The following is a 22915-nucleotide window of genomic DNA, read 5'->3' as shown; positions in this document are numbered from 1 at the left end:
CCTGGTGTCATCGGTCCACATTGATTTTGATATATTGTGGTGACCAATACGCCCAGTCACCTCAATATTCAAAATCAATGTGGACCAATGTCATCAGGATGCCAAGGCTGCGGGATTCACTGTCATCGCCGAGATGCCCCAGGTCCAGATCGAAGGGATGCAGGCTGCTCCTCGCTCTCCATCCCCACCGGCTGCCTCTTGTTCATCTGGGGCAGGCTTCCTCTCCAAGCCGCTCCAGATTGTAGAACCTCAGTGCATCCCCTGGGGCTGCGGCAGCCAGGATGAAGGCCACCATTCCTGGATGGATTCCAATAGCCATTGTCTGCAGGGGGTGAATGTCAGACATATTAGCATGGTGTGTACCCCGTGTTCAACCAAGTCCATTGGGCTACACGGTTGCCCCTGTCTGCACTTCAGACCATGTCCCAATCACCCCTCCCCTCCTACCCCATCCCCTCCCCCCCCACTCCCGTCCATTCCCCCTGGCACTCTGCACCACCGGCCCCATTGGTGCCTTACACTGTGGGGAACTCTGACTCTGATGCCCGTCCCTGCTGCCAGAGATACCATTGGCTGGAGCTACCCATGCCAGCAGTATTCTGAATGACCCCCGTCTGGTGCGCTCCTGTCAAGGCTACTGTGGGCTTTGTCCTTGTATGGGCAGCGTGCTGCCCTGCCGGTGGGAGGCAGCCAGTTGTGGGGGGATGTTGGTAGAGTGGGGTGGGGCTGGCGTGCGGTGTTGATAGGGTGGTGGTTAGGAGCTGGGGTGTGGGGGATGGAGTGGTGGGGGAACCCATACGGCCAGTGGCACTCTGCGCAACCACGGGCCTCGGAGAGCGGTAAGAGGGGTGCACAGTAAGATGACAGTCGAGGAGCAGGGGCTGGGGAAGAGCAGAGGGCAACATGGTGTGGGGGTGTAGGCCGGCCCGAAATGCAGAATAATGTGACAGAGACCTCACATGTCTCAGGTGTAACATGTTTTGTAGTGAACAATTGAAACCCTAACTGTCGCTACTACCGATGGTGCCACCCCCCACCCCACCCTACCTCCCAGTGCCCACTCAGTGATCCTTAATCTTCTTAGTTCTCGGTGCTCTGCACAAAGTCTAAGTTTTTTTTCAGGATGCACATCGCAGGTGGAGACAGCCTAATGTTTCCCGCACTCTGTGGCCATTGATGTTGTTGCCGAACATCCTTTGGAGAGCCTGGAGCCGGGGGGTCCCAGCCGAGTTACTGGTGTCACAGGCATCGCCTGCCACCCTGTTCTGCCCTCTAACCTTGACATGCACCGGTGTTAGGAGGGGACAAATCAGAAGAACTGAAGACTGCCATAGGTTCCTTCGAGGCAGGCCTTGGATTGGCCTCCAGCACTTCCTCCTACAAGTGGGTGCCCATAGGGCTTTGTGGGACACAATGGGAGAGAGCTGGAGTAAGCTTCAGAGGCCTCTGAGTCATCTGGCTCTATCAGACCTGGAGGCTCTCCATTTTCTGCACTATGGTGCTGACACCCTCAGCGACGGTCCTCAGTAACTGGGCCACGATCTGGGTGCCTCGGCAATGTCTACCTGTGTCTGGGGCAAGCCCTCATCGACTGGAATATGATGTTGAGGCCCTCAGCCAAGGTTGTTGCAGACTGAGCCATGACTTGGACACGACAACTCAAGACCTGCATGCCGGAGCGGCATGTGGCGCAGTGGTACCATTGGGACTGCGGCGCTGAGGACACGGGTTCGAAACCCGGCTCTGGGTCACTGTCCATTTGGAGTTTGCACATTCTCCCCATGTCTGCGTGGGTTTCACCCCCACGACCCAAAAATGTGCTGGTTAGGTGGATTGGCCGGTTTAAATTGCCCCTTAATTGGAAAATAAAAATAATTGGCTACTCTACATTTATATTTAAAAAAAGACCTGGATGCCACGCTCCAGGTTTCCCATTGTGATCGCCACCCGAGCAGTGTTAGCCTGGGTGCCACGCATTGCCGGCACCATCCCCTGAGCCTGAAGTCATTGGGACTCCTCCAATCGGCCTTACAGTCGCTGGAATGTCGCTGACACCCCCTTCTCAATCTCATAGCTCTGGCCTATCATCTGTATTACCTCGGGAAGTACCTTGTCCAAAGTCTGGGCATCTGGTTGTGACCCAGCTGTGTGCTGGGATTCAGCAGACCTCCAACAACTGTCTTCCTTGGGTGTTGGATGTTCCTTCCTCCACCTGATGTGCATCAGCAGCTGTGTGATGTTAGACGTTTAGCTGCTGTTGTATAAAGAGTCAAAGGTTCTGCTCCTTTTCTACAAACACCTTTAATTTACTTCAACAGACTCTGTATAAAACTCTATCATCACATCACCTGACACAATGGCCACCTGAAGCCTCTTTAGATATCAGTGTCAATTATTGGATACTAAACATAAATGAGACAACTAATTGGAGTGTCTCTTAACCCATTACTTAACATGTGATGCTCACCAGAATTTTTCCCCGAAGCCCATAACCCTCCAAAATGTGTGAATCTGCACTGCTGAGGGTGCAGTTGATAGCTGTGACACATCGCCGATGTTCTTCTCGGAGCTCTCCTCCGAGGTGGTTTCTTGGTTGGCAGCGCGGTGGAACGACGCCGGAAGCCCTGGCCTCATCAGATGGTGATCCTGCAAGACAATGGACACGTGCTGATTGAAATGGAAAGATTGTTTGGTGGGACATCAACAACTCACTTGAGATAGGTCATCTGGGTGAAGGGGCAGTGGATGCTCACCTCTTTGATGCAGGCCAATCTTGCTGTTGGTCACTGCTCTCTCCTTGGACAACCCGTGATCTCCAGGAACCATTCCTCATAGGAGGTGAGCCTCAGATTTCTGGGACTCCACGCACCCCACACCCCCAACTTCGCCCTTTCCCTCTTATAATGGAATAGGTTCCCCCGCATGGGGACAAAGAGAGGATATTGTGAGCTGCACGTTTGATGTGCCAGGGAGATCTATAGTAGGTGGCTTATGTGAGCACTACACCTGGACTTGAAAGGACTGTTCTAGTGGGTGCCAGAAAGTTGAAGATATGATGTTGGGGGTTACGAGGTGTCAGTCAGTGGATTGGGGGTGACTGGGAAATTAAGGGGTGGCAGGCGGAACAGATGCCAGGGGGGAAGTGGTAACTTACCTTTGCAGCTTGTTGGAGGTTAATTATCTTCTTCCTACATTGGACGGCCGTCCTCCTGGTCACACTGCAGCTGCCACTGCCTGACTCTGCTGGCTGGTTTTACAATACCCTCAGGGGAACAGGGTTCCCCATCTCTCATTGACGGCATCGAGAAGCCTGATCAGATCGGTATCACCAAAGAGAGAAGCAGATCTGCACACTGTCATGTTTGTGTGTAGACTGGGAGTGAGTGGTGAAGGAGTGTTTATAAATAGCTCCCCTTTGTTTTCAATGAACAACTGAGATGCAAGTTGGGCGAATCAGACAGCGAGGGAGCCAGGAATGGCAAGATTCATTTTTTAATAAGGACACAGGCAGTCCACACTGAGTAAAATACGGAAACATTGTTTTATTTACAAACAATATTTATACTTCCTGGTAGATCCCCCCGAGCTCGTACTCCGTAAAGACCACGGGAAACATAACCATTCCCACCCTGTAGTCTCGTGCAGAATATTACACACGTGGGAGCTCATTTTTGGTACTAACTGCAATCTAACCAAATTGGAATCCCTTGATGAGTGCGTTTATCCAGCCTTTTTCCTGGAGCTCCCAGCACCAAGGAACACCCCGTTATCTCCTTCGAGGCTGCACATATTCCCGTTTCCTGCACTGAGGAGCTCCGCTCGCCAGAACTCCTCAGTGCAGGAAGAGATTGGGAAGCTATTTTTAGATGGCAACCCTAACACTCAACCCACAACCTCCCAAAGCCCCAATTCACCTATAAGGGGTCCAAAGCCTACCCCCCGCCACCTGCACCCCACACAGGCCCAATCCCCATCATGGGAAAAGTGTCAGCCAGGCACCACCAGCCTTGCAGTGCTCCTGCCAGTGCCACCTGGGCACCTTGTCAGTGCTTGGCTGGCACCCAGGTGGCATTAGCAGGTGCCAAGCTGGCAGTGCAAAGATGCCAAGGTGGCACCTGCAGTTCGAGGATGCAACTCTGCCCAGAGGGCAACCATCTAGGGGCCTGTGATACATAGGGAGACGCCACCAAGTACCATCCATCCGCTCTGCATTTGTGGGGACCAGCACTGAACCGTGCTCGCCCAAGGTCTCCGAGGCAAAGGGGTGAGATTCCAGGCCCTCAGTCGATCCGGCAAATTCATAACAGAGTGAGACTAGTGTCATGTGAGATTACCTTTAAGAAATGGGTGTTTATAAATGGATGTGCATATAAATATCTGCAGTGAGAGTAACTTTAAGAAATGGGTGTTTATTACTGCAGTGATGTCAGAGAGTGGGTGGAGCTGGGCTGTCTGTCAGCTTTTTACTTTTATTTTCGGCTGTTTGCTGCAGGGTGTATTTTAGTTTCGTTTTCAAAGCTGGATAGCTGCAGTCACAGTCAGAAGGTCTATTAGAGTCTCTCTCTGTAATCTAAAGACTGTAAATCGATCCTGGTGATTTAAAACTAATAACAGTAGTGACTTTAACCTGAAGTGCTTCTGGTAAAAGGTGTTTTAAGTCGTATGGATGTTAAAAGGAAAGCTTAAAGGATTACATAGTGTTGTAGTCTTTGGGGGTTGTATTTGAATTAATGGATGCTAAGTTGTTCACTGTATGTTTTAAAAAGGTTAACTTGAGTTCATAGAATAAGCATAGTTTTGTTTTAAAAAATACTTTTCCATTTCTGCTGTACCACACCTGTAGAGTGGGCCGTGTGCTCCCCATACCAGACTCTATTAAAAGTTGTGGGTCAGGTGAACTCCATGATACACTTTGGGGGTTCTCTAAACCCTGGCCCATGACACTAATTGTCTCACTCTAATGTGCAGATTTGGCAGATAGTGATCCCGCCTGCAATGGGCGGGATTTAGATCGCGATGTCTCACAAAATCCTGTTATATCTCACGAGATGTTACGAACTGGGTAGATCCCAGAAGAGTGATCTCCCGGATTCTACCGGCCATGCCTTGCCATCTTGCAGGCGTAACACGGCCAATAGATCATGTCCCTCATGTTGATATTTTTGTTATAACCAAGATCTCTGTTCATTAATTCAATTTTTATGGAATTCGACAGATGTTACATGCATTTTTCTGGACAATCAAATCTGCTCTCCACCACGTGATGCAGGAAGATGTAGGGCAAGTATTATCCGTTTTTATTACAATCAAACCACCCAGACCTGTCAGCAATTTACATATGGAGGCTGTGGGGGGAATGCAAACAACTTTGAATCTATGTCGGAGTGCCAAAGGAATTGTCCACCTGCATGTAAGTTTCTGTTTCAACATTATTTCTTGGTCAGTAATGTGCACCTTTTGCAACAGGGCATGATAATATGCGAAAAAGAACTTGTGACAGGAATCGTGCAAGTTCCAACTGTGAGAAGAAAATATAAAATTGCCTTTATTCTCGTGCTAAATGAATTTCTGTCAATATGATCTTTCTAGCTTTTAAAAAAAATCTTCAAAATACTTTGCCAGATATTTTCTGTCGACAAGTTTATATCTAACAAGACTGCTTTAATATTTTGTAAAAGCTGACTTTACATTTTTATTTCTGAATTCACAAATCCAAGAGATTTTAAATTTGTAAAATTCCATCCTTTCATTGGGATTTATTCTAAATGGGAACCTGCTTCCAGCTAGCTCCACCTGTATTGATGATGTCCAGATTTTAAAGAGAGAATATTACATTTGCACAATGGGTGAATGACGTTCTATTGCTGCCATACAATCAGGCCTGGCAACATTGAGACAGTCTCCAATGTCATCACACCCAACTCAAATATTACAAAAGAGGAGCTGGATAAATGTAGGAGGTCTGTGTGTCTTTCAGTATAGGCCTATCATGTGTTGTGCTTTTATAATGATATAATACCTTGGGCTTAATTACTGTATAAGGCACAAGGCACCAATCGCTCATAAGGGATATGGTAAACATGTTATGGATTCATTTCTTGAGACTCGGCAATCATGCAGCTAGCTCTTAAAGGGACTTTACAACATTATGAAATAATTGTGGCAATTTTATTGCCAATTCCCGTGATTTCTCCTGCCTGTATGACTTGTCGTCAAGTCTCAGTTTCCTGTAGTTAACTCGTCCTATATCCGTACAAACACCCCCAACGCTGTATTCACTCAGGCACAAGTAGGCTTACATTAACACTGCAATGAAGTTACTGTGAAAATTCCCTCGCCGCCACACTCTGGCGCCGGTTCGGGTATATTGAGGGAGAATTCAGAATGTCCAATTCACCTAACAATGTATACCTGTGTCTGGGGCATGCCCCTCATCGACTTGAATATGATGTTGAGGCTCTCAGCCATGGTTGTCGTAGACTGAGCCACGACTTGGTGAACAACACTCAAGAAGCGGAAGCCGTGCTCCAGGTTTTCCATTGTGATCGCCACCCGAGCAGTGGTAGCCTGGGTGCCACGCATTGCCGACACCATCCCCTGAGCCTGAAGGCTTCGGGACTCCTCCAATCGGCCTTACAGTCATTGGAATGTTGCTGACACCCCATTCTGAAACCCACAGCTCTGGCCGGTTATCTGTATCAGCTCGGGAAGTCCCTTGTCCAAAGGCTGGGCATCTGGTTGTGACCCAGCTGTGTGCTGGGATTCAGCAGACCTCCGACAGCTGTCTCCCTCGGATATTCCTGCCTCCACCTGATGTGCATCAGCAGCTGTGTCATACAGCTCACCAGATTCTGCCCCCTGAAGATAAAAGCCCACCAAGATGGGTGAATCTGCACTGCTGGGGGGTGCAGGTGATAGCTGTGACACATCGCCGATGTTCTTCTCGGAGCTCTCCTCCGAGGTGGCCTCTTGGGTGGCTGCGCGGTGGAACGACTCCAGAAGGCCTGATCTCATCAGATGGGGATCCTGCAAGACAATGGACACGTGCTCAGTCAAATGGAAGGATAGTTAGGTGGGACATCAACAACTCACTTGAGACAGGTCATCTGGGTGAAGGGGCAGTGGATCCTCACCTCTCTGGCGCAGGCTAATCTTGCTGTTGGTCACTGCTCTCTCCTTGGACAGCCGCGTGATTTCCAGGACCCATTCCTCATAGGAGGTCAGGACTCGGTTCTCTGGGACTCCACACTCCCCCGCCTTCGCCCTTTCTCTCTTATAATGGACCACGTTCTCCTGCGGGGACAAAGAGAGGACATTGTGAGCTGCACGTTTGATGAGTCAGGGAGGTCTATAGCAGTTGACATGTGTGGGCACGGCTCCTGGACATGAAAGGGCTGTGCTGATGGGTGCCAGAGGGTTCTGAGGAACATGCTTGAAGATCTGATGTAAGGGGTTGCGAGGTGTCAGCCAGTGGATTGGGGGGGAGTTGGCGGCTTGGCAAATTGAGGGGTGGAAAGACGGAACTGATGCCAGGGGGGAAGTGGCAACTTACCTTTGCAGCTTGTTGGAGGTTAATTGTCTTCTTCCTACATTGGACGGCCGTCCTCCTGGTCACACTGCCCACACTCATTGCAGCTGCCACTGCTTCCCAGGAGGCATTGCTGACCCTGCGGCTGGTTTTACAACCCCTTCAGGGGAACAGGGTTCCCCATCCCTCATCGACGGCATCGGGAAGCCTGATCAGGTCGGTATCGTCAAAGAGAGAAACAGGTCTGCACGCTGTCATGTTTGTGTGTAGACTGGGAGTGAGTGGTGAGGGAGTGTTTATAAATAGCTGCCCTTTGTTAGCGACGAGCAGCTGAGATGCAATTTGGACGAATCAGACAGCGAGGGAACCAGGGATGGCAATATTCATTTTTTAATAAGGACACGGGGAGTCCACACCAAGTAAAATAAGGAAACATTGTTTTATTTACAAACAATAGGCCAAGGAACACCACGCTTGGGACTGTGTTGCAATTCGCGGCCTCAACGGGGAACTCTCCTTCGAGGCCGCAATTATTTCCGTTTCCTGCACTGAGGAGCTCCGCTCGCCAGAACTCCTCAGTACAGGAAGAGATTGGGACGCTATTTTTAGATAACAACCCTATCTTTCAATCCCCACCCTCCCAAAACTCCAACTCACCTAGAAGGGGGTCCACAGCTTCCCCCCAATCTGCAACCTGCACACTTAGGATACCCCCGGGCTCAATCCCCACCATTATTAAAATGTCAACTAGGCATCACCAGGCTGGCAGTGCCCCTGCCAGTGCCAGCTGGACACCTCAACACTGCTTGGCTGGCACACAAGTATCATTAGCAGGGTGCCAGGCGGGCAGTGCCAAGATTCCAAGATGGTACCTGCTGTTCCAGTGTGCCACTCTTCCCAGAGGGCAACCATCTGGGGGTTTCCGATACCTTGGGAGACCCCAACAAGTGCCGTTCCATCTGCTCTGCATTTGTGGGGACCAGCACTGAACGGCACTCGCCCGAGGTCTCAGAGGAAAAGGGATTAGATTTAAGGGACTAGTTGTCTCACTCTAATGTGCAGATTTGGCAAATAGTGATCCCGCCCATATTGGGCGGGGTTTACATTGCGATGCTTCACGAGATTCTGTTCTATCTCCCGAGACGTGGCAAACTGGATAGGTCCCAGAATAGGGATCTCCCGGCTTCTACCAGCCATGCCTTGCCAGCTTGTAGGCACAACACGGCCACAAGATCATGCCATTCATGTTATTATTTTTGTAGTAACCAAGATCTCTGTTTATTAAATCAATTATTATGTAAATCTGCAGATGTTACATGCAACGATTTGTATTTTTCTAGGCAATCAAGTCTGCTCTCTGCCACCTGAAGTGGGACAATGTAGGGCAAGTCTCAAGCGTTTTTATTACAATAATGTCACAAAGGTATGTGAGGAATTTACATACGGAGGTTGCAGGGGGAATGAAAACAATTTTATAACTATGTCGGCATGCCAAAGGAATTGCCCATATGTAGGTAAGTTTTTGTTCCAATATTATTTGCTGGTCAATCATATACACCTTTTTCAACAGGGCATGTTAATTTGAGAATAAGAACCTTTGACAGGAAGGGTGAGAGTTCCTGCTAAGAGAACAAAATATACAATTGCATTTATTCTCGGGCTGAATGGATTTCTATCAATATGATCTTTCCAGCTTTTAGAAAAAATCTTCAAAATATTTTGCAGATCATTCTGTCGACAAGTTTATATCCAACGACACTGCTTTAATATTTAGTAAAAGCTGACTTTACATTTTTATTTCTGAATTCACAAAGCCAAGAGACGGTAAATTTGTAAAATTTCATCCTTTCATTGGGGTTTATTCTAAATGGGAACCTGCTTCCTGCTTCATCTGTATTGATGATGTCCAGATTTTAAAGAGAGAATATTACATTTGCACAATGAGTGAATGGCTTTCTACTGCTGCCTTACAATCAGGCCTGGCAACATTGCGACAATTGTCATGGGAGTGTCCCTTTAAGAAATGTTTTTGTCTTATCACATGGCTTCAGTGATGCCATTGTGTGGGTGGAGCTGGGCTGTGGCTCTGTGAGTTTTTCCTTTCACTTTGAGTTGGGAGCTGGCTGTGGCTCTGAGTTTTCCTTTCACTTTGAATTTGTACTGGTTTGTACTGCACAGGTTGAAAGAAGGGTTTCTCTATCTTCATTTTTAAAGCTTTTTCCAGACTGCTTGATAATTTAAAAGAGATAATTGCTTTCTGGAAGGAATTCAAACCTGCTGTTTGGAAAGGAAACAAGAGTATCAATACCAAGTTATATACCAGTAAGATGCCGTGTGCTGGGCCACACCTTTGGAAAGGGGGTTCTGGTTTTTACTTGGATCTTGTTATTAAATTGGAACAGTAAAGGAAGGATTCATTCACGGTTATACATAGATTACTGTAGCCGTGTGGGGTATTTATGTTGGTAGTGATAAAAATTCTTGCATGTGTGTGTTTTCAACAAATGTGAACTAAATTTGTAGAATAAAGCTTGTTTTTTTGATTAAAAGCACCTAAAAACTCTGTTGAATAACACCTGAAGGGCAGGCTCTTGTCCTCATCCAAGCCACGTTCAACAAACAATTGTAGGTCAGGTGAACTCCATGATATACTTTCTAAACCTTGGCCTATAACAAATTTGGGGCTCGTCCATGATAAAACTCTTTAAAAGTCTTTTGTGATTGGGTTGGCTTCGACAATGGAAAGATAGTGAGGGATGAGCATATTTGTGTTTGTTTTTTAAGTGTTGCTTTCCAGTTTAAATAGTGAGTGTATTTTGGACAATAGCTCTTTCAGAGGCTCAGAGGTTTTGGGGGTTGGAGAAGATCACACACAGTAACTTGCAAACAGAGACTAAAAAAGACTTTTAGATTTGGCAAAAACATTACAGTTAAAATTGCCTGACAAAATACGGAAAGAAGAGGTAATTGTGGTGGTAGCTGGGCATTTAAAATTGCCTGAGACACAGTCAGAATCATTGGTAATGGCAAGAATTCAAGTACAGATCAAGCAACTTGAACATAAAAAGAATTAAAGCAGCTTGAAAACAAATTGATGGAAAAAGGAAAGGAGAGAGAAGAAAGGGAAAAAGTAAGAATAGCCCGAGCAGAACAAAAAGAACAAGAGTGAGAGGAAAGGGAAAAAGAACAAATAGCTCTAGCAGAACAAAAAGCAAGAGAAAAGGAGGTGCAGAGCAGGGAAAAAGAAATAGAAAGAGACTTTGAACTTCAGAAACTGGCCATGAAACGTGAAAGCCAGTTGAAATTGGAGGATGTAAAGAGAAACGTACAGTTTGAGGATAGTGATGAGAATAATGAGAAAGAGCTTCATAGTCAAAGGCTTGGTGGGGATCTATATAAATATGTCCACGCATTATCAAGGTTTGACGAGAAGGATGTAGAAGCCTTTTTCATTTCATTTGAGAAGATAGCTAAACAAATGAAATGGCCACAGGGCATGTGGGTATTACTGATTCAAACAAAGCTGGTAGGTGGAGCGAGTTAAGTGTTTTCATCACTATCAGAGGAGGTATCTGGGACGTAGGAGAAGGTGAAAAAATCGATCTTAGGTGCATATGAACTAGTGTCTGAAGCCTACAGACAAAGGTTCAGAAATTTAAGGAGATAACCTGGTCAAACATACATGGAGTTTGAACGGATCAAACAGTAATTTTGATAGGTGGATAAGGGCTAATACCAAATGTATGAAGCTCTTAGAGAAATTATCATTTTGGAGGAGTTTAAAACTTCAGTTCCTGATGTAGTGAGATCTCATGTGGAAGTGCACAGGGTTAAAACTACGAGATTAGCAGCAGAAATGGCAGATGATTATAAATTAGTTCATAAATCAAAGTTTGGTTTCCGACATCAGTTTCAGCCTGTGAGGGATAGAAACTGGGGAAAACAGAAATACTCATGTGGTAAAGGTAAAGGGGATCTGATGGGAGATAATAAGGATAGTGTACCTCAGATTTAAAAAGAAATCATAATTGTAATACAATTTACAGTGCAGAAGGAGGTCAATCAGTCCATCAAGTCTACACCGGCCCTTGGAAAGAGCACCCTACTTAAGCCCCACACCTGCACCCTATTCCCCTTTATGCCCGTAACCCCATGTAACCTTTTTGGATACGAAGGGCAATTTAGAATAGCTAATCCACCTAACCTGAACATCTTTGGACTGTGAGAGGAAAACGGAGAACCCAGAGGAAACTCACGCACACAGAGAGTGACCCAAGCTGGGAATCGAACCGGGGACCCTGGAGCAGTGATGCAACTGTGCTAACCACTATGTTGCCATGCTGCCCCACTATGCTACCATGCTGCCCAGGAGGGTGGAAGAGAAATGAAAAATGTCAGATGTTTTTGCTGTGATAAACTAGGCCATGTAAAGTCTCAGTGTTGGGGGTTACAGAAAAGCACTGGGAGGGCTGATATAGTACAACAGGATAAGCCAGTGGGGTTTGTTAAGGTGGTAAAGGAAAGCCCAGTTGAAGTGAAGGAAGTGCAAAAGAATGTGCAGACTGATCAAGAGGTGATTGAGAAGAAGGTGCCAGATCTCTTTAAAGAATTTACTTTCGTGGGTAAAATTTACTCATGTCTACCAGGAGGAGTATGTAAAGAAGTCAGACTTTTAAGAGATATGGGAGCTAGTCAATCTTTGATGGTAAGAGATTAGGAGTTATGTAGTTTGGGAGGAATATTGCCAGAAAAGGTGGAATTCAGGATGAGAAGAATAGTGTTCCATTATGTAAGGTGAGGTTGGAAAGTCCAGTGAAGAGTGGTGAAATGGTAATAGGAGCAACAGAGAAACTATCTTGATTTCTGACATCAGTTTAAGCCTGTGAGGGATAGAAATTGGGGAAAACAGAAATACTCATGTGGTAAAGATAAAGGAATATAGTTTATTTTGGGTAATCATATAGCTGGATAGCAGTGGGAGTGATGCCTCCTGTGGTTGATAAGCCAGTGGAAAATCAAACAACTGACTTGTTGAAGGATGAATATCCTGGGATTTTCCCTGATTCTGTAGTAACAAGGTCGCAAAGTCACAGGTTAGGACAAGAGGAGAAATCAAAGAGTGAAGATAAAGTTGAAGCTCAATTATTTTTGATTAGATGGTTGGAAAGAACAAGAACAGGTGGAGGATGAGGCGGATATTTTTAGTTCAGGAAAATTGGCGGAGTTACAACAGAAAGATATAGAAATAAAATGGATGTATCAGAAAGCATACACGGAAGAGGAATCTGAGTGTATACCAGAATGTTATTACCTTACAAATGATGTCTCAATGAGAAGATGGAGACCTTTCTATATGGAGGTAGATGAAAAGTGGGCAGAAGTTCACAAGTGGTATTGCCGGAAGGGCATAGAAAGGAGGTGCTACAAATAGCACATGAGATACCAGCAGGAGATCATTTAGGAGTAAGGAAAACTCAAGCGAAAATACAAAAACATTTTTATTGGCCAGGACTACACATGTAGTTGAATTTTGTTGATCATAGATATCATAGAATTTACAGTGCAGAAGGAGGCCATTCGGCCCATCGAATCTGCACCGGCTCTTGGAAAGAGCACCCTACCCATGGTCAACACCCCCACCCTATCCCCATAACCCAGTAACCCCACCCAACACTGAGGGCAATTTTGGACACAAAGGGCAATTTATCATGGCCAATCCACCTAACCTGCACATCTTTGGACTGTGGGAGGAAACCGGAGCACCCGGAGGAAACCCACGCTCACATGGGGAGGATATGCAGACTCCACACAGACAGTGACCCAAGCCGGAATCGAACCTGGGACCCTGGAGCTGTGAAGCAATTGTGCTATCCACAAGGCTACCGTGCTCGTCACACATGTCAAGTGTAACGGGCGAGGTGTTTTCAGAACCCCAAAATGTCTCATGGAGTTCAACCAACCTCTCCCTTTAATGGATTTGTTGCTTTTCTTAGCACACGGCTTGTTCCCTAGGTGTGGGATTACAATTATGGACACGTGGGTTTTTAAACACAAAACACTGTTTATTCCACAAACTCAACTTAACATCTTAAATAAACATTGGATCTCTTAAAACCCCTTACTTCAAAGATAACTCAGAAAATATTGCAACAGTAAATAATTCCTCAAAATGTTCCTTTAAACTTCCAAGACACTTAATACCTTTAAACAGAATCACATAGGGTTACAGGCTTTACTATTATGTGTTTAAATCACCCAAATGATATAGAGATAGTCTTTCATGGCAGAGATCCAGCTCACTGCAAACACAGACACTCCCCAAGCTCTTTTCAAACTTGCAGCTCTCTGGAAACACATAGACCCACACAAGCTGCTTTTTAAACTGACCTCAGCTCCACCCACTCATTGACATCACTGTTCTCGTAAAGGTACATTGCTTAAACGTCCATGTCTTAAAGGTACTCTCACATGACACCTCCCCCCAAGAAAAAAAAATAAACCATCAACTTCAAGACAGTTTTATTTTTCACTTTTGCACCATCCACTAAGACATGTACACAGTAAATATACCTTTTTGTTTTAAAAAAAAAAGCAGCATGCAAACAGGAATAATAATATAGTCCATTTTCTTTGTTCTTCTTTCTTCAACTGAAATCCTTCTCGATTGACAATCTCTTTGAACAAAGTCTCTGCACGATCCATCCATTCCTCCACTCCTCGGTATTTCTCTTTAGAATCAGATACTTTAGTTCTATCTGACCACAGAGCCACTTGCAATTCTCCATTGGTTACCACAGTTTTCAGGCAGTCAAATGCCTGTTGAAAGTCCGCTGTCCATTGAGTTTTTTTACGTTTCTTCAGCAATTCCATCAGTAATCATGCCACAAAACTTATGCACAACTGTTTGATCAAATCCACTCATGCTAAGAAATCGCATTATTTCCGTTTAGCTTGAGGGTATCGGAAACTCCTCAAGGAAAGTGATTTGGGCTTCTCCAAATTCACTTTCAGCTAGGTTCATCATCAAACCCGCCTCCTGAAGTCGATCGAAGAACTTCATACGATGTTTTAAATGTTCTTTCCATGCCTGGAAGTTGTAAATAAAAGCAGATTGTCCCAAATTCTCAATGCAATCCTTCAAACGCGGGATAGGATAAGAGTCGTTTGTGTAACTGCATTAAACTTTTGATAGTCCACACACAACCGTTGGGTACCATCTGGTTTAGGTACCATGACTATGGGTGAGCTCCATTGGCTGCAAACCACTTCAATTATGCCATTTTTAAGCATACTTTCAATCACTTTGTTAACCTGTGCCAATTTTAAAAGGTTAAGTCTATATGGATGTTGTTTGATAGGAACAGCATTTCCCACATTTACATCAGATATAGCCATTTTAGTACTTCCCAATTTATCTCTACAAACTTGCCCATGTGATATCAATAACTCTTTCAGGTCAATTCGTTTTTCCTCTGGAAGGTAACTTAACAATTCATCCCAATTTTTAAGAACATGCTCATTGTCCAATTTAATTTGAGGTATGTCTGCATTTGGTTCGTCATTTTGAGTTAGAATCATTAAAACCTCAATTTGCTCTCCTTCCCTTTCAAAGTACCTTTTAAGCATATTCACATGACACACTCGGTGAGTCTTCCTTCTATCTGGTGTTTACACCACATAATTCAGCTCACTTAATTTCCTTTCAATCTGATACGGTCCACGAAGCCTAGCTTTTAAAGGCTCCCCTACCACTGGTAACAACACTAAAACTTTATCCGCACTGGCAAAACTACGAACTTTGGATTTCTTGCCCGCAACCCGTTTCATCACGATTTGTGCAACTTTCAAATGTTGTCGAGCCAATTCGCCTGCTTTATTTAATCGTTCCCTAAAATTTGACATGTAATCCAATAGTGTAATTTCTGATTTCTCACCCACCAATTTTTCCTCAATCAATTTAAGTGGTCCTCTTACCTCATGACCAAAAATTAGTTCAAAAGGACTAAATTTGGTAGACTCATTAGGTGCATCCCTAATTGCAAACAATACGAATGGGATTCCTTTATCTCAATCCTCTGGATAATCTTGACAATACGCCCTCAACATTGTCTTTAATGTCTGATGCCACCTTTCTAACGCTACCTGCGATTTTGGATGGTACGCAGTTGATTTAAATTGTTTTATTCCCTAAGGTATCCATAACTTCTTTGAATAACTTAGAAGTAAAATGTGATCCTTGATCCGATTGAATTCCTGTGGGTAGTCCATATCTAGTAAAGAATTTAAGTAACTCCTCCACAATCATTTTAGCTGTAATATTACGTACTGGAATGGCCTCATGAAACCTCGTAGACTCATCCATCATAGTCAAAAGATATTGATTCCCACTTTTTGTTTTAGGAAGCGGTCCTACACAATCAATTAGGACCCTTGTAAAAGGTTCCTCAAATGCTGGAATGGGTATTAAGGGCACTGGTTTTATCACTGCTTGAGGCTTCCGTATCACTTGACATGTATGACATGATTGGCAAAATTTAACTACATCTTTATGGAGTCCAGGCCAATAAAAATGTTTCTGGATTTTAGCTTGAGTTTTCCTTATTCCCAAATGACCTCCCACTGGTACCTCATGTGCAACTCGCAACACCTCCTTTCTATACCCTACCGGCAATACTACTTGATGAACTTCTGCCCACTTTTCATCTGCCTGCATATGTAGAGGTTTCCATTTTCTCATCAAAACATCACTTTTACGGTAATAACACTCTGGTATACTCTCAGATTCCTCTTACATATATACTTTCTGATATATCCGTTTTATTTCTACATCTTTCTGTTGTAACTCCGCAAATTTTCCTGAACTAAAAATATCCGCCTCATCCTCCACCTGTTCTTGTTCTTTTTCAACCATCTGATCAAAAATCGTTTCTGATAATTGCACTTCAACTTCATCTTCACTCTTTGATTTCTCCTCTTGTCTTAACCTGTGACTTTGCGACCTTGTTACTACACAATCCGGAAAAAACCCAGGATATTTGTCCTTCAACACTTCAGTTGACTGATTTTCCACTGGCTTATCAACCACAGTAGGCATCACTCCCACCTGCTATATCCAGCTATATCATTACCCAAGATAAACTGTATTCCTGGACAAGATAGTTTATCTATTACTCCTACTACCACTTCACCACTCTTCACTGGACATTCCTGCCTTACCTTATATAATTGAATGCTATGCCTCTCACTCTGAATTCCACATATCACCACCTTTTCTGGCAAAATTCTTCCCAAGCTACATAATTCCTCATCTCTTACTATTAAAGATTGACTAGCCCCTGTATCTCTTAAAATTGGGACTTCTTTACCTGCTCCTCCTGATACACATGAGTAAACTTTACCCAGACAAGTAAATTCTTTAAAGACATCTGGCACCTTCTTAACAATTACTTCTTGAACAGGCTGTACAATCGTTTGCACCTCCTTCGCTTCCCTTGGGCTTTCCTTTACCTCTCTAACAAACCTCACTGTCTTATCCCGTTTTATCATATCAGCCTTCCCAGTGCGTTTCTTCAACCACCAACACTGTGACTTTACATGGCCTAGTTTATTACAGTGAAAACATCTGAAACTTTTCATTTCTTTTCCACCCTCCTGGATTTCTTTTTTAATCTGAGGTACACTCTCTTTACTTTCTCCCATCAGATCACCTTTACCTTTACCACTTGAGTATTTCTCATGTCCCCAGTTTCTATCCCTCACCGGCTGAAACTGATGTCGGCAACCAATCTTTGATTTATGAACTAATGCATAATCATCTGCCAGTTCCGCTGCTAATCTTGCAGTTTTAACCCTCTGTTATTCCACATGAGTTCTCACTACATCAGAAATTGAATTTTTAAACTCCTCCAAAAGTATAATTTCTCTGAGAGCTTCATACGTTTGGTATATTTTCAAAGCCCTTATCCACCTATCAAAATTACTCTGTTTGAGCCTTTCAAACTCCCCATGTATGTTTGACCAAATTCTTTCCTTAAATTTCTAAACCTTTGTCTGTAAACTTCAGGCACTAGCTCATATGCACTTAAGATGGATGTCTTCACCTCCTCATACGTTTCAGATACCTCCCCCGGTAGCGATGCAAACACTTCACTAGCTCTACCTACCAGCTTTGTTTAAATCAGTAATACCCACGTGTCCTGTGGCCATTGCATTTGTTTAGCTACCTTCTCAAATGAAATGAAAAAAGCTTCTACCACCTTCTCGTCAAACCTTGGCAATGCTTAGGCATATTTAAATAGATTTTCACCAAGCCTTCAACTATGACGCTCTTTCTCACTATCATCATCACTATCATCCAACTGTACGTTTCCCTGACGTCTGCAATTTTAACTGATTGTCATGTTTCATGGCCATTTTCTGAAGTTCAAACTCCCTCTCTTTATTTTTTTCCCTGATCTGTATCTCCCTTTCTTTTTCTTTTTGTTCTGCTAGGGCTATTCTTTCTTTTCTCCTTTCTTCTATCTCCTTTTCTTTTTCCTCTCTCTCTCTTTCTTTTTCCTCGCTCTCACTTGTATTCAAGCCGCTTTAATTCTTTCTGATGTTCCATTTGTTTAATTTGCAACTGAATTTTTGCCATTTCCAATGAGTCAAACTCTATCTCAGGCAACTTTAAATGCTTAAACACCGCCATAATTACCTCATCTTTTTGCATTTTGTCAGGTAATGTTAACTGTAATGTTCTTGCCAAATCTAACAGTCCGTTTTTCGTTTCTGTCCGTAAAGTACTACGTGTGACATTCTCCACCCCCAAAAACATCTGAGCCTCTGAAAGAGCCATTGTTCACAACACTCTCCCCACTTAAACTAAAATACAACACCGGGAAAGCAACAATCCTTCACAGTCTTTAAGTTCACAAAAGCCAATCCAATAGGTAGACTTTTATCCCCCTCGAGCCCCCAATTGTTATGGGCGAGGCGTTTTCAGAACCCCAAAATGTATCATGGAGTTCAACCAACCTCTCCCTTTAATAGATTTTTTGCTTTTCTTAGCACACGGCTTGTTCCCTAGGTGTGGGATTACAATTATGGACATGTGGGTTTTTAAACACAAAACACTGTTTATTCCACGAACTCAACTTAACATCTTAAATAAACATTGGATCTCTTAACACCCCTTACTTCAAAGATAACTCAGAAAATATTGCAACAGTAAATAATTCCTCAAAATGTTCCTTCAAACTTCCAAGACACTTAACACCTTTAAACAGAATCACATCGGGTTACAGGCTTTACTATTATGTGTTTAAATCACCCAAATGATATAGAGATAGTCTTTCATGGCAGAGATCCAGCTCACTGCAAACACAGACACTCCCCAAGCTCTTTTCAAACTTGCAGCTCTCTGGAAACACACAGACCCACACAAGCTGCTTTTTAAACTGCAAAACTAAACTGCAAAACAAAACTGCAAAATGGCTGACCTGACCTCAGCTCCATCCACTCTCTGACATCACTGTTTTCTTAAAGGTACATTGCTTAAACATCCATGTCTTAAAGGTACTCTCACATGACACAAGTGATAGAGAAACCTGAAGCGGTGATAGAACCAGCACCCTTAATACCCATTTCAGCATTTGAGGAACCTTTTACAAGCGTCTTAATTGATTGCGTAGGATCGCTTCCTAAAACAAAAAGTGGGAATCAATATCTTTTGACTATAATGGATGTGTCTACTGGAGGCCATTCCAGGGCGCAATATTACAGCTAAAAAGATTGTGGATTAGTTAATTTCTTAACTAGATATGGACTACCCACAGAAATACAATCGGATCCAGGATCAAACTTTACCTCGAGGTTCTTCAAGGAGGTTATGGATAGCTTCGGAGTAAAACAATTTAAATCAACTGCGTACCATCCAGAATCGCAGGGAGCATTCGAAAGGTCGCATCAGACATTAAAGACAATGTTGAGTGCTTATTGTCACGATTATCCAGAGGATTCGGATAAAGGAATTCCATTTGTACTGTTTGCAATTAGGGATGCACCTAATGAGTCAACCAAGTTCAGTCCTTTTGAACTAATTTTTGGTCATGAGCTAAGAGGACCACTTAAATTGATTAAGGAGAAATGGTGAGTGAGCAGTCTAAAATTACATTACCGGATTACGTGTCAAATTTTAGAAAACGATTAAACAGAGCAGGTGAACAGAGCAGACAACATTTAAAGGTTCCACAGCATGAGTTGCAACAGGTAGCGGACAAGAAAGCAAAAGTTTGTAGTTTTGCCAGTGTAGATAACGTTTTAGTGTTGTTACCAATGGTAGGTGAACCTTTAAAAGCACAGTTTTGTGGACCTTATCAGATTGAAAGGAAATTAAGTGAGGTGAATTATTTGGTAAGAACGCCAAACCCGAAGGAAAACTCACCGAGTGCGTTATGTGAATTTGCTTAAAAGGTATTTTGAAAGGGAAGGAGATCAAAAGGAGGAGGTTTTCGTGATTCTTACTCAAAGTGAAGAACTGAATCCAGATGACTCTGAATTTGACATTCCTCAAATTAAATTGGAAAATGAGGATATTCTTTAAAATCGGGATAAATTCTTCCAGAGGAAATACAAACTGACCTGAAAGAGTTATTAATATCACAAGGGCAAGTTTCTGGAAATATGTTGGGAAGTGCTAAAATGGCTATACATGATGTAGATGTGGGAAATGCTGTTCCAATTAAACAACATCCATATAGACTTAACCCTTTAAAATTGGCACAGGTTCAAAAAGAAATTGAAGCTATGCTTCAAAATGGCATAATTGAAGTGGGTTTCAGCCAATGGAGCTCACCCATAGTGGACGGTACCCAACGATTGTGTGTGGACGATAGAAAGGTTAATGCAGTTACAAGAGCAGACTCTTATCCTATCCCACGCCTGGAGGACTGCATTGAAAAAGTGGGACAATCAGCTTTTATCTCCAAATTGGATTTATTTAAAGGTTACTGGCAGGTACCTTTATCTGAAAGGGCGAAGGAGATTTCAGCTTTTGTGACTCCAGATGGTATATCCCAATTCAAAGTTATGCCATTTGGCATGAAAAACGCCCAAGCCACATTTCAATGGTTAACTTACAAAGTCGGTTCAGGATTGCCCAATTGTGCGGTATACATAGATGATCTGGTGATTTTTATTCAGACATGGAAAGAACAATTGAAGCATCTGATGGAGTAATTCGATCGACTTCAGGAAGCAGGTTTCGTGGTAAACCAAGCCAAAAGTGAGTTTGGAAAAGCTCAAGTTACGTTCCTTGGCCGTACAATTGGACATGGACAAATGGTCCCACGGGATGTGAAAACAAAAGTTATTGGGGAGTTTCCAATATCCTCGACATGAAGGGAAATAATGCGATTTCTTGGCATGAGTGGATCTACTGTAAATTTGTGCTGAATTTTAGCAGCGTGGGTGCTCCACTGATGGACTTGCTGAAGAATCGTAGCAAATTTCAGTGGACGGCGGAGTGTCAACAGGCATTTGACGGCCTGAAGGCTGTGTTAACCACTGCTCCTGTGTTGGCCACCCCAAATTACACAAAACCTATCAATGCGAATGTTGTGGGAGTAAGTGCGGTGCTCTTGCAAGAAGATGACGAAGGAATGGAGCAGTCTATTGTGTATTTTTCCAATCACCAGAGGAAGTATTCAACAATTGAAAATGAGACTTTAAGCTTGGTGCTGGCTTTGCAATACTTTACCATTTATGTTATCAGCAATTCGTCTGGAACAATTATATATAATGATCATAATCCATTGATGTTTCTGGAGCGATTCAGGAATAAAAATGACAGACTGTTTCGATGGAGTTTATTGTTGCAGCCATTTAATTTAATAATTGTATGTGTGGCAGAACATGAAAATGTGATAGTCGATGCTTTGTCACGAATGTGATGAAGAGAAGCAGGTTCGATGGTGGAAGAAGAAGAATTAAAATGGACTGTATTATTACCAATGTTTGACTGTTTTGGTTTTGTTTAAAAAATGTATGTTTATTATCAATTGGTATTAATGGACAAATGAAAAGGAAAAAAACGAAAACCATCTTTGAAGCTGATGGTTAATTTTTTTTCTTGGGGGAGGTGCCATGGGAGAGCCCCTTTGAGAAATGTTTTTGTCTTATCACATGGCTTCAGTGATGCCATTGTGTGGGTAGAGCTGGGCTGTGGCTCTGTGAGTTTTTACTTTCACTTTGAGTTGGGAGCTGGCTGTGGCGCTGAGTTTTACTTTCGCTTTGAATTTGGAATGGTTTGTACTGCACAGCTTGAAAGAAGGGTTTCTCTATCTTCATTTTAAAAGCTTTTTTCAGACTGTTTCATAACTTAAAAGAGATAATTGCTTTCTGGAAGGAATTCAAACCTGCTGTTTAGAAAGGAAACAAGAATATTAATACCAAGTATTATACCAAGTATTATATATTAGTCAGCCGGGATCTGTGCTGCTTGCTGGGGGTGCCTCCGCGAGGGCTGAGGGGACTGGTTAAGGGTGGCCAGGGGTTGGCTAGCAGGCAGTATTTGGCAGGTCGGGTCAGTGCACGGCTGGTGCCATGTTGCACGGCGTGACCGCTGCAGGTCATCACTGTGCACATGTGTGGCCACGGACCCAGCCATTCTCCAACCATTTTTGGCGCGGGAGCCAGGAGTTTTACCCAGAGAGGCTGCTAGCCCCTCACTGGTCCAGTCCTGTATTTAGTTAAAGATTATTGGCAGAATTCTCTGTTTATGTGACTATGGGCTGGATTCTCCAGTCCCCGCATGTTTCTTGCCTACGCACCGTTCGCTGGCAGCGGGATTCCCTCTTCCCGCTGCTTGTCAATGGGATTTCCCATTGAAGCTCTCCCACACCACCAGGAAAGTCATGGGTGGGGTGCACTGACAATTGTACCCCCTGCAGATAATGGACATCGGAATTCAACCAGCAATGTTGGACTTCATTCTAGTCATCCCAGCCCTGGGGGGTGCACTGAGGCTGTACATGGTGGAGCTGCTCAAGGGGGAACCTGCAGCAGCTTAGCCTGCCCCAGAGGTACAAGAGCCAGCCAGTCAGGATGGAGAGCCAGCCACCCAACAAGCTGAGGAGGAGGTGCAAGGGAAGTGCCACCTGAGGACTCATGTCTACTGGCAGCGTCTGTCATTTGTGGACCTGTCGGACCGGACATGCCGACGAAGATTCCGGCTGAGCAGGAGGACAGTGGGACATATCTGCCAGATAATGGTGCACCTGGCACCGCGGGGGTATGGGGGAAGGACATCTACTACCGCTGGCCAGCAATGCTTGCCTTCATTGGCCGGGGCAGTGAGTATAAAAATTGGCAATTCATGTTGCAGCTGTATAGAACCTTAGTTAGGCC

General features: G+C 44.0%; 1 protein-coding gene across 1 annotated transcript in view; it reads left to right on the top strand.

Moving 5' to 3' along the window:
- The window catches only part of LOC140425854 (BPTI/Kunitz domain-containing protein-like), a 45361-nt gene extending 23902 nt beyond the window's left edge, over positions 1-21459 (top strand). Inside the window, exons 3-5 of the mRNA XM_072510238.1 lie at positions 5216-5410; positions 8869-9042; positions 21419-21459. Coding sequence (XP_072366339.1) covers positions 5216-5410; positions 8869-9042; positions 21419-21459 — 410 coding nt within the window. The remainder of the gene's footprint in view (positions 1-5215; positions 5411-8868; positions 9043-21418) is intronic.
- The last annotated feature ends 1456 nt before the right edge of the window (positions 21460-22915 follow it).

The sequence above is a fragment of the Scyliorhinus torazame genome, chromosome 6, assembly GCF_047496885.1.
Source record: "Scyliorhinus torazame isolate Kashiwa2021f chromosome 6, sScyTor2.1, whole genome shotgun sequence".
NCBI classification, from domain to species: Eukaryota; Metazoa; Chordata; class Chondrichthyes; order Carcharhiniformes; family Scyliorhinidae; genus Scyliorhinus; species Scyliorhinus torazame.
The sequence above is the reverse complement of the archived record's forward strand: the minus strand, read 5'-3'. Positions and strand labels throughout refer to the sequence as shown.